We start from the raw sequence: 13,833 nt of genomic DNA, 5'->3' as shown, positions 1-13,833 counted from the left end.
TGTGTGCTGGGCCAGGCATGTGCATGTGAACACATACGTGTGTGTAACATATAAAAACATTTTGGGGGCTTCCCTGGTGGCGCAGTGGTTGGGAGTCCGCCTGCCGATGCAGGGGACACGGGTTCGTGCCCCGGTCCGGGAAGATCCCACATGCCGCGGAGCGGCTGGGCCCGTGAGCCATGGCCGCTGAGCCTGCGCATCCGGAGCCTGTGCTCCGCAACGGGAGAGGCCACAACAGTGAGAGGCCCGCATACCGCAAAAAACAAAACAAACAAACAAAAAACATTTTGGGAGCAAAGGTGTAAGGGGACCGTCCAGTTTCTGCTCCAGTGGGGAGAGTGCTCTGAAGTCCTTGCTTCCACTTGCATTGGCCTTGGTTTCGACATGTCTACCAGATCTATCTTTCCTCCTAATAACCACTCCTTTTAGCTTTCTCTTCTATTCTCAACATGGTTTTCAGAGCACCCCAGACTTGCTGCCCAGATTTAAACTGTGTCCAGAACAAAATACTCTGCTCCCTTGTTCACACAGCTGAGAGTCACATTAGCCCCAAAGAACTAAGATGCAGTTGTGCCCTCAAAAGTCACACTGCAGACAGCCTGGAGGGGTGGGATGGGGAGGGTGGGAGGGAGGGAGACGCAACAGGGAAGACATATGGGAACATATGTTTATGTATGACTGATTCACTTTGTTATAAAGCAGAAACTAACACACCATTGTAAAGCAATTATACCCCAATAAAGATGTTAAAAAAAAAAAAAAGTCACACTGCAGGTCTCCTGAATCTAGCGCCCACGTAGACAAGCACCCCAGAGCATCTTACCCCAGATGGGAACCCACCGTGGCCACACACTGAACTTCCCGGAGGCGTACATCCTGGCACGTCTAGGGCCCAGGTGTGCAACTTGCGCTCAGGGTCCCGGGCAGCAGAGGCCGTGACAAGCCAGCAGTGCAGCACTTCCCCACAAACTGCTCTAGACCTCTCACCAAGGCCTTCAGATTCCTAAACATCCTCCATCACTGCGCCCTCTCTTGTCACTCACCCGGCCTCCAGCCCAAGCAAAAGCTTCAGTGGCTCCCTTCGTCGAGTTTGCGCCCAGATGTGTCTGCAGATACTTAAGGGCTGTCAACAGACACAGGCACTGGCACCTCCTGCCCTGCACACCCACCACGTAATACTGAGAACCTTTCTCCTCTCAAGTAGTTTGGACATCACTTAATTTGTGATGAGTCCCCTCTTATCTCGTCAGTGTCTTGATGAAGATTCCAGAGTATCTGATCTCATGCCAGATGACGGGCCCAAAGGGAAGTGTTACAAGACGCAGAACCAGAGAAAGAAAAGTAACCAAACATAAAGGAAAAGCATCAAATTTCAACTAGGACATAAAGGTCCCTACATTTTTTTTTTTTTTTTGCCTCTCACTGTTGTGGCCTCTCCCGTTGCGGAGCACAGGCTCCGGACGCGCAGGCTCAGCGGCCGTGGCTCACGGGCCCAGCCGCTCCACGGCATGTGGGACCTTCCCGGACCAGGGCTCAAACCCGTGTCCCCTGCATCGGCAAGCACTGCACCACCAGGGAAACCCAACATTTTTAATCAAAATATATTTTCTGTCCTCCTAGTTTGAGATCAACAATCAGAAAATCCAACAGGAATACTTTAAAAATTTCATAAGTAAACTTTAATAAGTAAAAATTACAACCTTCTCCCAGCAATGAAGCTAACTGAGGATTAAAACAAAGAACAGAGACATGGTTTTTGGGGGATTCTCTCACAGGTGGATTTAAGTGTCTGAAGTGGTGCCTATATACACAAGCAGTGAAGAAGCGACTGGAAATAACTCATGAGATGGAACGACAGAGCCCTTGGCCAGGCCTCCATCTAGAAGGGAAATACGGGGTGACAGAGGAGACTGACACTAGAGTCCTCACAAGACACTGGAAAAATGATTACCCCTCAATTAATAACATGATTCAGTTATATTTTTTTTTACTTGCCCTATACCATTTTGCTGAGCAGACTTGATTTTTATAAACTTTTTTGATGAGGGAAGGGGGACGCAAACTAGGAGAGGCCCATGACGTGAAAACGGCCCCCAGGAAACAGCTGCGGATGCTCACCGGGCAGTGCCGGGTCTGAAGGGGAGACACCCGCCCCCTTCACCGGTGTCCTTAAAACAGGACAAGATGGGATGACCGCGCCAGGGGACGTCAGCAAGGTCGCAGCAGCTGCTCCAACACGCCGGACTCTCCGCCCTTTCCGGGATCTCAGGTTCATTCCCTCAAGAACAAATGTAGTTATGTTTTCTCAATAAGGCTTTAACTCCTCCTCCCACCTGGACACAGTGCTTCAAGCGGCGTCCACTAGTCAGCGAAGATTTCCACTTTTATTTTCTTCTTCTTCTTCTTCTTTTTGGTGGTGTCACTGTCCTGGGGGAAAGAGAAAGCAAGCGTCTGTTAAGCACTGCCACTCTCCCCAAAGGAAATCAGGGAAGTTCCACACAGTCAACTAAGCCTTTTCAGGATCCGTAAGGATATCCTGCAATACGTAAATTTTGCACATAACACAAATCCCGCGTTTTCCACGGTGCCCCTGCATTTAGATCCCCCAGCCATGCACCCTCCCCACCCACCATCAACACAACCCTAACTCTGAGCCGCTACTATAAAAAAGCTGGGCCCGGCCCCGTCCTTCCCACAGGGCAACTCCCCGAGTAACCAAGCCAGCACCAGCGGGCAATTCCTTCCCCTTCAAGGACAAAGAGAGCCCTGGGCCCTGGACGTGTTTATACACACCCCATCTCCCGGCTCGTCCACACTCTCCAGAGCAGCTTTGGCCTTCTTGTCTTTCTTCTTCTTCTTTTCCTTCTTGACCAACTGGGGAGCCACTGAAGAGGTTTCATCGCTTTCACTCTCTCGCTTCCGCTAAGGTGGAGACAATTGATCAAATGTTAAGATCTTGGGCAAATGCGGATGAGAAAGTTTCAGTAAGTCAAAAGGGGAGGAGCCAGCAGAGAAGACGCTGATTGGATCCAACAGGAAGTTTTCAAAGACCCCAACAGGGCTTTGTTTACCAAGGGTTCAAAGACCAGGAAGCCAGGGGCACAGCAGGAGCGCCAGGGCAGCAACACAGGGCCGGGCCAGAAAGGCCACGTCCTCACTGAAGCCAAAGGCAGGACCGCATGCCCCCCAGGGGCGCTCCCACGAGTGCTCAGAGAAGACAGGCAAGCGCGGGCCCCAAGCAGCTCTTCTCAGGACACTCTGTGCCACCCGAGGTACAGACAAGCCATCCTGCAGTCTAACACCAACAGCCCGCCGCCCCCGAGCCGAGCAGCCACCGCGTGCTTCCCGCGGACGGTCGCAACACTGAGCTGGTGCCGTCCGGAGGGGTTTGTCCGGTCCCGAGCGTCATGGTCTCTACTTCAACATGCCTGTGCCGCCCCTTGACCCAACCCTGTTCCGGGGTCATGGCCTCAGCTGAGCCCACACCCCTGCCAGCAGACACGACAGGGAACGTGAACTGGAGCCTGCAGAGCCCGAGGGGGGCAGGAAGGCCCACCCCGCTGAGCCAGCACGTGTGGCTGGACGGCACATGGCGAAGCCCTCAGAGCACGCCACTCACCTTTGGGGCTTTGACTGCTTCGGCAACTACCTGGGGGGCTTTGACGTCTTTCCTGGCAGAATCGCTGAAAGAGGAGCGACAGGTGAGAGTCGTTCCCAGCAGATCCGGCAAGCCTAAGGCCACCATCAACATCCTGATGCTGGACAGAACAACTCACCACTTGCTGTCGCAGACTGACTCCTGCTGCAGTGCCACGAGCCAGACTAGAAAGGGTTAACTGTCTGTCGTGCTGCCCAACGCCCTAAGCGGCTACTCCACACGCCCCAAGGCCAGTCCCCTCAGGTCCTACACGTTTCCCCCAAACTAAATCCACCCCTTTCCCACGTCTGGGCTCCCCGCCTTCCCCTCCTCCCCTGCGGTCACTATAGCACTGCAGCCAGCGTGCCCTCTGCCCACCACGTGGCTGGGAAACATCCCGCCCGCCCTTACCTGTAGTCCACGTACTCCTGTGTCCAGGCGGCAGGCGTGTTGTCCGTGGGCTTGCCGTGCTTGTCCAAAAGGCCCTGCTTGATCATCAGCCTCTTCTGACTTGCCTGGTGGACCGTCAGGGTTTCAACGTTAGTACAGTGTCAACACATAAAACATGTACCACGACCACACACACACAGCAAATAAGGTGCCCCCCTTGGGTGTTCTCAGCAGAGTGCTCCAAACTCACCCTCCCTCTAATAGGAGCAAACATGGGACTTACGAAAGGTTGCAAACCTTTTTGTACCAGTGGGAGCCTCTGCAGTGTCATTTTGACCACAGGGCCTTTGCACATGCTATTCCATCAGCCCTGGACTCTTCCCTCCCCGCTTCACCTCAACATCTAACACTACGTACCGCACACGGGCGTGGCTCCAGATCCCTCACCCCGACTCCCCGACCAGGCCGAAGCCTTCATCGGGGACTGCTGATTGACGTGTTAGGCACCTCTCCACACCCCTTCCTAAGGCCCTCACCACGCCACTGTGCAATTTGAGCACTGCCTATCTACTGTCCCCCTTAGACTGAAATCTCTAAGGTCTGAGACAGGCCCGTTTCTACTTACCACTGACTCCCCAGAGCCCAGCACGAGGCAAGGACGTGGCAGTGGACACACAGTGGGAGCTGCCCAAGTGAGGATTCAACAAGGCAAAACAGAATAAGGCAGCAGGGCACACGCCCAGTCCCACTTACTTTTGGACCTAAACCCCACTTCCGAGGGTAAGTGTCTCTCTCCATGATCACTCTCTTGATCTTGGCTACGATACCATGGTCACAGGTGGAGATCACTGCCGTGGTCATTAATGCAATCGCTGCAGGCGTTGGAATGAGATAAAAGAACAACTTGAAGGGGAAAGACTCCATAATCAATGAGCCCGAATGCCACTGTTTTACACAACTTTTAAAAACCTATTTAAAACTCTTAAGCTCTCCTGCCTTGAGGTTTCCTTTGCTGAGCATTGCATATGGAGGAAATCCACCATTAGGGGAAGAAAGGCTGTGAAATCACATTACTTATCGAGTTCAAAAAATACTGACACTAATCACACTCATAAAAATCAATGCTTCCTAGGTCCTCAGAAGGGACCTCTTAATAAGTAAACCACAGCTATTTAACCTGTGTAATTTGCACAAGAAATAAAGCATGTCATCAGAATTCCTTTTCAGCTGTGAGCAAGCAGCCAGAGGGGAAGGGACACCTCAATAAGGAACCCCAAAGACATGCGTGTCCTGCCTGGAGCTCAGGCCACACACAGGGACAATCCGACAGTAGCTAAACTTTCACAAGGTAGTGCTGCAAGCAGACAAGGAGTGGACTGAAGGCTCTTTAATTACCACAGCCATTCACCCCCACTTCGCTGATGATTTCCTCCTTTCACTGGAGAGCCGAGGAGAGCCCAACTGCTGAGACACAGCTCCTAACAGCAGCCAGTGGGGCGAGAGGAAGCCCCACTTACCTCCCTGCCGCCTATGCCTGTCTGACATGGCCCTTTGCTGTGAGCACCCCGACAGACCCCGAGCGACACAGCGATCGGATGAGCCCGAGGGGCCAGGCCCGGGGGAGCCCGTTAGTGAGCCTGGCTGCAGCGGCGCAGGAGGGCCAAGGGCGCCTTCGCCTCTTACCCATGCAGACAGCTTCCCCTTTGGTGGTGATGACCGCCACCTCCTGGTTGACCTCGATCCCGTCCTCGTACCGGAGGACGCCCGGGAGCATGATCTTCGCGCCATAGCAGATGGCGTTCACCTGCGGGGTGGTGTCCCTGGTGAGCGCCGCGGCCCCAGGCGGCCGCCGCCCTGCACCCCGCCCCCACCCGTGACAGAGGACCAATGACACCCATGGCCACTGGCCGCGGTCTAGCTTATGAAGGGACTCAGGCTCACAGCAGCCAGCCAGCCAGCATGGGCCAGGCGCTTCACGCACGTCGACTCAGAAATGTCAGCGGGGGCCGTAAACAGCCACTCCTACCCAGGGCACTTAGAGCTGCCTTCATACTAAACCAACACCCAGCCTCAGTTTTCCTTAATTGCTCTTCTCTATGCCTCTAATCATTAAGGGAAAAACCTCTGACAGAGCTAGGAGGTGTATCAGATTTATTGGGAAATCTGGATAATGACAGGTTCCCAAAGTTACCTCACAAGCAAGACTGCCGAGGCCAACTCTCCCCGAGCTCAACAGCACTCCATGCGTCCAACCCGCCTCGTGCCACCTTGTCTTCACTCACCATATTCCACCCTCCCTTGAAATTCACCCAGAAGCGACCAGTTTGACCCCAGCGCAACGGGGGATCACATTTATGTTGTTCTGTTTTACGTGATTAAGTTTTTTCAGTCGCTATAGGGGCATGTTTTGGTATGCCTCATTAGTTTTTATGTCTTTTACTACAAACTATAACATCTATACGGTCATCAAACATCTATGTAATTTAAGATCTAAATATGAACGAGCAAGCTCAAGTTATTAAATATATACAAAAATTTATATCTTTAAAAGTTAGAAAAAATTTTTATTGCTACTTGTTTAACAATAATTGATTACGCACTAGGCCACAAAGCATCTTAACTTACAGAAGGCCGTATTCTCTGACCATAATACCATTAAAAATAAGGCTATTTACAATTCTGGACTACTCAACCTTAAACAACTACTAAAGAGGAAACCCAAAGCAACACAAATAACTGCAGATTTCCTTTCATCGTTAAGATTACTCTAAGGTTATTTAGTAAGTATACTAAGAAAAAAAGCTTGATAATCTCTGTGACGTTTAGGTTTTATGACCTCAAACTAGGATTTATTTAAACAAAACAAAGCCTTTAATGGAGAACTAACTTATCGTATCTCTGAAACTCTCTAGTCTCAACCTTTTATCCCCATCAAAACAACCTTTTCTAGCAATAATTTAAATAAACCAAGGTGTCTTAGGCACATGCAGAACTACCAGTTTACAAGAGGGCAAAGTTTATGTACCACTGATAGTCTATTTCTTGAACCAAGTTACTTACTTTTAAAGTATTTGCCTTATTTCGAAATGAAATTACTCCTAGCATTAAACTTCTACTTTAATTTATATTTCTTTTTGATTTAATAAAAAGTTAATCATAAATGCTTCCAAGAACAAAAAAACAAATAAATGAATCCAGTGTCCAATCTACGAAACCAGAAAATAAACCAAGGGAAAATAATAGCTACAAGTTCACAAAGCCCAATTTCATCTCTTTAAACAGAATGAAGTGTTCAGGACACGGACCATATCTCATCTCTCAAGGTCACATTTGGTCCAAACAGAACTTACCGCACTGTCTTTCATGACCAGCCGTTTATGAGAGGTCAACAGCTTTTCCAAAGGGTAAACAACTCGCCGCAGGTAACTCTCATCTTTGTGGTTGTCATACAGCCACTGGGCATCCAGCACATCGTGCATCGTCACCATGTGGTCCTGGAAAGTAGCCACATATGAAAATTACTCGAGTGCCACTGTATCCCCGACAGGCAAACGGACCTCACACTTCCAAACACGGAATGAATTTAGTCCCGTCTGCTAGTCCAAGCTCATTAGTCTCCGGTCTCTTCGGAGTCACTCTTTACCTGTTGGTCTATTAAATCTAAGCAGGCATATCTGTAGGCTAGGAGGTAAATGAATAGAGTAATGCTATCCATCCAGTCACCCCCCCACCAGCCTGTGTTTCAATGTCCCAAAGTTTAATTAACAGAACAGGGAAGCTGCCCTGAACTGAACTCAACACTTTGGAAACTGCCTTTGCTTGGATGTGAAGCAGGTAGAGTTCCACCAAGGGCTGGAGGACCCAAGTACCAGCCGGCTCTAAAACTCTTAGCCCCGCGATGACGTACCTTTTCACTCATGACTCCGGAACGAACCCGCCGGAGTTCCTGCATCTGACCACCAACTCCCAATAACAAACCAAGGTGTACACACAGCGTCCGAATGTAAGTGCCGGCCTCACAACTCACCCAGAAGATTCCTAAGACACATGCAAAAGTAGTACATATTTTCCCAAGTAAACACACCACTGGTTGAGAAACCCAGAGTTATTCTCTATCTGCACCAGCAAAACTAGAGACAACGGACACAGGCCACGACTACACCACATACTAAAGGCATCTACTTTTAAGAGACTAATTCTCCAGAATTCATTCCTACGCACGTGTGCTCTACGTGGGCTCAGTGCCTCGCAGGCCTAAGGACCCACCTAATCTCCTTTCAGGATCATACTCGATCATCTTGCTCTCGTAGATGGTCCGCACTCGGAGCTGCCTCTTTACTGCAGCGATGAGCGGGGGTCGCTGGAACAAGGCACCCGTCAAGGTCTCTAGGGCCTGAGAATAAGCACAAAGCAAAACTCAAATAAGATCAAAGGGCAGATTTGGGGAGTTTAAGGGCACACTTGAAACACAAAAGGTCTCTTTCAATCATTTAGGATCTAAAAGGGCCTTTCAACTTTTGACTCTTTCTTCAACCACATAGGGGTGGCTCAGTGCCGAGCAGAAGCCTCTCCTCAGAAAGGACATGAGCAGGTTGGCCACGGCAGCCCACTGGCCAGGGCAAGGGCCTCAGAGACCGCAGCTGCTGACAGGGGCCTTCCCTACAATTACAGACTTACCCTAGAAAGCTGAGTCCCCCCTTCGATAGCATTGTGCAGCCGGACAATTCCCACATACTCTTTGCCTGTAAAATGACAAAAGAGTAGTCAGGTGTGGCCACTGAGTTTTCTGTATTTTCTATATGCTTATATCACTCCCATTTTGTACAGCCAGAAAAAGCAGGCAATTTGAACTCCTGTTTCTGTAAAATTTGCATTAAGACAGATTTCACGGTGCAGATGTGAGAAAGGACTGAAGACGCTATCTCATCGAGAGCTCAACTTTCCACATGCTGACAGGGACAGCCGGAGCGCCCGTGGAGAGCCTGACTGGAGACCACCTTAGAAGGTCAAGTAGAATTCTCCCCAATGCCAATGAAGGAGAGGCACTTTAGGCAGAAGCAGCAGGGCGGTTAGAGGAGCGTGGAGTGACAGGCCTGGAGCTGGGCTCAACGTGTGCATAAAAAGCACCTAGAACTCCAAACAAGGCAGCCCCACCAGGGTCTGGCTGAGGACAGAAGGCACATACACACCAAGAATATCCCTTGCTTCTGTTTTTTGTTTTTGTTTTATGATTTTACTAATGAAGAAATCATTTCTGAGAGCCAAAAGGTAGAAAGGAAAGGAAACACAGAAAGCCTTCCAATCTCCAAGTAGCCCCGTCTTCCCTCCCTCTCCCACATACCTGCGCTCTGCTGGGATTTCACCAAGCGAGTGGCTCGTTCAATGCACACTATTAAACAACCAGTCACCTTGGGATCCAGGGTACCACTGTGTCCTGTCTTCTCTACCCGGAGTATTCGCCGAATCCAGGCTACCACCTCGTGGGAAGAGGGGTTGGAAGGCTTGTCAAGATTAATGAAACCTGTCCTAGAAAGGGAAAGAAATTACTGTATCATCGGCTCTGGTCCTCTAATGAAAACTAAATCTGAAGAGTACAAAAGAAGAGTTCACCATGGGTACAGGATATCGTATTTAGGGCAATGCCACCGCTACCTCCGTGAATAACTGATGTGAAAGGGTCATTTTGAAAAGAACGGAAGTTTGGACAGTGCTGTTTCCAACACACTTACCTGATATAGTCCCCAATCTCCCTCTTCAGAGGATTTGAACCACAAGGAAGAGGTGTATAATGTGTTGTCCTTACATTTAGCTTATCAAAATTCTAGAAAGCAATGATACAACACAAAACAAACAATAAATCATTAACATGTGGGAAACAAAAGTCAGGACCACCATGAACCATGATATGGTGACGCTTCAGCTTCTTGTTTTAGATCTTACTCCTATATTTCCATTATGTGCTGTGACAGACTGCTAAGCCTCCCCACATGCTGGAAAAATTACCTATATGAGTAAGAATACGACAAATTTGATCCCTCCTCCAGAAAGACCTCTTGGGGTACTACAGAACAAACTGGGCTTCACTGTGCAGGCTTATGAGTACAATATGGACTAGCTTTGATTTTCTCCGGGACCAAATGGAGGGGGACTGGCAACACGGCTCCGCACACCTGACTGGCCTGCACCTGCCCCAGGCACTCCTACCCCACTTTCCTCACGTCTGCCCCTTCTCACTCTCCTTTCCAGGGCTCCACCACCAGCCTGAAAGGGCTCCCGTCAATGGAAGCCCCTTAGCTTCATCTTGGTACTTTCCACAAGCAGCAATGATTTTTTTAACTGTATCTCCCACCCCTAGATTTTAAGTTCCATGACAGTAGGGACATTGCCAACCTGGTTTACCAGCAGGTAAAAATAGAGAAGCAGATGCTGTCTAAATGGCAGACACATCTGGCCAAGCAGAAACTCAACTGTATTCAATTCTATATGCAAATCTCTCTTTTACCTCATACTTAGTGATTTACTCAAACAGTCTGTCAAGGAGTCTTTCAATAAATTTACCTCCTAATCTCGTAGCTGGCGCCCATTATGTCATTTGTGAAACTTGTAATTTAACTCATCACCGAAGTACCCTAGTTAAACCCCAACACGATAGCCAGTAACTTCTAGGGAGCAAGTTAACATGCCAGGCACTGGCCGTATGCTCTCAAGCATGTTCTACTCCACAAACCAGGACAGGTCTGTAAGGTGAGGCTAAGTACAGAAATTGAGAATTGATTATAAAATGTGATAGCAGTGCGACACTGTTGTAAAATTTACCTGTATTCTACAAGTGTTGGGTACATTGGAAATGAAGGGGGGAAACCCGAACAAACCCTGGTCCTTCATCTCAGACACGTTGAGGAACAGTGTTTTAGACGGCCTCATCTAGCATTTCCTAACTCCAGGATGCACTCTGAATCAACTGTTTAATACTCAAAAACAATGTAAAAGCCAAGCGTTGACCTGATGCGAAACACATACCTTTAGCAACAGGGGCCACTGAGATGTGTCCAACTGAGCCACTTTGGATTCAGGTTTGATGAGGAATTCTTCAGCGTGTTGTATTTCCTTCCACAGGACAGAAACACAGCCTGTTAGACTTCCCACCTGACTTTGAACAGTTCCACTACTACCACAGAAGTCTATACCTTTGAAATAAAAAGCAAGATAGTCTATGCCTTTTCCCCGGGACCTCCAAAGGAAAAAGAAATGAACAAAGAGCTGAGAAGCGTAAGCGAAGTGCCACCACGACGGGCACAGCAATTTTAAGAGAAAGCGGGGCAGTGGGTCTGATAAGAGAATTTCAGGGGGAGCACTTGGTGCGGCCAGCAACACTTAGCAGGGTGTGCCTGACAGCAAAGACCCAGGTTGGCGGGCGTTGTGTACTTTCTACACAACGACCACTCAATTACAGCCCATTCCTCCAAAGCCTTTAAAAACAGTTCTTTTCTGTAATCTGTCAGCTAAGAAACCTTTCTTTCCAGTCAAAGCAAAGTACAACATATTCGTACTCACCGCTACATCTTCTTCTGGTAAGGATTTCCGCTCCTTTTTCTTCTTATGCTTCTTCGGTAAAATAAGTACTTAAAAAAACACACACACACAAGAATTAGGAGTTTTCCCCGTAAATAAAGACAATGAAGTTTAAAACAAGGGTAGGTAGAAAACGGATGCTTGTCTAGGATCACAGGGGAAGCCGCCGGTGTCAGGCCGAGTGCGCGGCTGCACGGCGGGCTCCAGACAGCAGCCGCACGTGTCGCCCTCCATCCCGGCTCACCACGTGGCCGCGCGGGGCTGAAACGCCCACGGCGCTCTGGCCGCGGGCCCGTAAGCGACCGCCCAACGGTCCCCGAGGGCTGGTGGCCCCTAGAACTTTTTCTCGACTTAGCGCTCCGCGCACGCCCGAGCCCCTCGGCCCCTTTGCTTCCCCTCATCGCGCGGCGCTGACCGCGGCGTCCGAGCTGGCGGCGGCGGCCCGGGCCCTAAGGGGACGTACCGTCGGCGGGAGGCCCGGGCTGGTGGCGTCACGTCACCGCGGGGGCCTCTCGCTCTCTCGCCCTCACCCGTGGAGCCAAGGCCAAGCGACAAGGTCGGCAGGAGGCCCGGCAGCTGGAGCTAGCGGAAAGCTCGGGCCTCGAAGTTGTCCCCCCACCCCCGGCTCCCCTAGCCGAAGGATCTGGCCCCGGCCCGCGGCAACCCGCCCGGCCACCCGCGAGAGAACCACCCGTACCTTCCGCGTCCGCCATGTTGCCCCGCTGAGCGTGCCAGCCGCGTGGGCTAGCTCCGAGGAAGCTACCGCGGACTCCCGCCGCCGTCAGGCCGCGCCACTAGGGCCCGCCCACCTGTGCGCCGCCCCGTGCGTGTCGTGCAGCGGGGCGGGGCGAGGCGGGGCCGGGCTCGCGGGGCAGAGCCCCAAGCGCGCGCGGGACGGCTGCACACTCTCATTGGTGGACGCGGCCGGGACGCTGGCGCGTCCGCGCGTGCGCCTTGGGCCTCTCCCCGCCTTCGGCGGCCAGGTCTAGGAGCGCCTGCGCAGCTCGCCGGGGCGGCTCGTAGGCTGTGGGCATGGCCCGGCAGCGGTTCGCTCTCCTTCGTTGAGGTTTTACCCGGACGGGAGCGCACGGGCACCCGCCTGAGCGCTCCTTGCTTCCTCCCCGACCCTTGAAGGTGGCTGTCGGATCAGTCCCGATGGCAAAATGAAGACGTTGAGGCGCATAGCGTCCTTTGCCGCTTGTAATTCCCATCCAGCTAGAGTGGCACTGGCGATAGAAACAAGAGTGCGAGCCACTTGTGGACTTTTAAATTCTCCAGCAGCCATTTGGGAAAGTACACCGTTAAAAGTTAAATCGATTTTAATAACAAACTATTTAACGCAGCGATCCACAATATTATCATTTCAACATATAAGCAATACACAGCATTGTGAATGGCATATTTTACGCTCTTTTTGTGTTTTTTTTCTGTACCAAGTCTTTCTGGTGTGCGCTTTACGGTTACAGCACAGCTAGATTTCAGCTCCACGACGGGGCTCCACGTGAACTGCTGGACAGTCAAAGCGGGTTCGTGGCTGTGGTACTGAACGGCCAAGCAAGCTCCAGGTTCAAGCCCTCTTCCCTCCTGTAGTAATAATATTAATGCTCTAACTTGATTTTTTATACATAGCCAAAGTCCTCAATATCAACCAATCCACGAGCAGTTAATTACACTCCCCATCCCATAAATTTATAATGCTCCGTTGGTATATATTTGGCTAAATTTCAGGTACTCACTAATGGTTCTCCAACACTCCTCATCTGATCTGTTAGCAAATCCTCTCGGCTTTGCTTTCAAAAGATCCAGAATCTGGTAGTTTTTCACCACCCTCAATACTGTCACTGGAGTCCATGTCATCACCATGGCTCTCCTACATTTTTCCACTCGCCTCCTGCACTTACCCCCTCTTTCTGTTTTTTCCAACTATATTGTCTCCTCAACACAGCCCCTGGAAAGAGCCATTAAATTGTGAGTCAGGCCATGTCCCTCCTCTGCTCAAAGCCCTTCAATGGCTTCACATCTATAGTGGGATGAAGACTGGCCCCCCACTTCGGACCTAACCCCTGGACTCTATGAAAACGAACTTACTTGAAAAAAGGGTCTTTGTAGAGGTACTGAAGTTAAGGATCTACAGATGAGGTCATCCTGGATGACTCAGGTGGGCCCCAAATCCAACGACAAGTATCCTTAGAAGAGAAGAAGGACACAGAAGAGGATAAGGCCATGTAAAGATG

General features: G+C 50.5%; 1 protein-coding gene and 2 non-coding genes across 3 annotated transcripts; all 3 read right to left on the bottom strand.

Moving 5' to 3' along the window:
* Positions 1-1,656: 1,656 nt before the first annotated feature.
* DKC1 (dyskerin pseudouridine synthase 1) lies at positions 1,657-12,445 on the bottom strand. The gene is made up of 15 exons (XM_004285922.4): positions 12,297-12,445; positions 11,582-11,649; positions 11,048-11,134; positions 9,757-9,848; positions 9,369-9,553; positions 8,705-8,769; positions 8,294-8,420; positions 7,935-8,065; positions 7,378-7,521; positions 5,711-5,831; positions 4,781-4,899; positions 4,049-4,152; positions 3,620-3,683; positions 2,794-2,922; positions 1,657-2,427 (listed from the first exon to the last, which is right to left on the bottom strand). The coding sequence occupies exons 1-15, from the start codon at positions 12,310-12,312 to the stop codon at positions 2,362-2,364; spliced, it is 1,518 nt and encodes a 505-aa protein (XP_004285970.1). The 5' UTR covers positions 12,313-12,445; the 3' UTR covers positions 1,657-2,361.
* On the bottom strand, positions 3,718-3,846 carry LOC117198848 (small nucleolar RNA SNORA56). Its single transcript, XR_004480096.1, has one exon. It is a non-coding gene; the product is annotated as a small nucleolar RNA SNORA56 (small nucleolar RNA).
* LOC117198846 (small nucleolar RNA SNORA36 family) lies at positions 7,700-7,835 on the bottom strand. The gene has a single exon (XR_004480094.1). It is a non-coding gene; the product is annotated as a small nucleolar RNA SNORA36 family (small nucleolar RNA).
* Positions 12,446-13,833: the final 1,388 nt, after the last annotated feature.

Source organism: Orcinus orca, chromosome X (assembly GCF_937001465.1).
Source record: "Orcinus orca chromosome X, mOrcOrc1.1, whole genome shotgun sequence".
Lineage (NCBI taxonomy): Eukaryota > Metazoa > Chordata > Mammalia > Artiodactyla > Delphinidae > Orcinus > Orcinus orca.
This window is presented reverse-complemented; position numbering and strand designations above follow the sequence as displayed.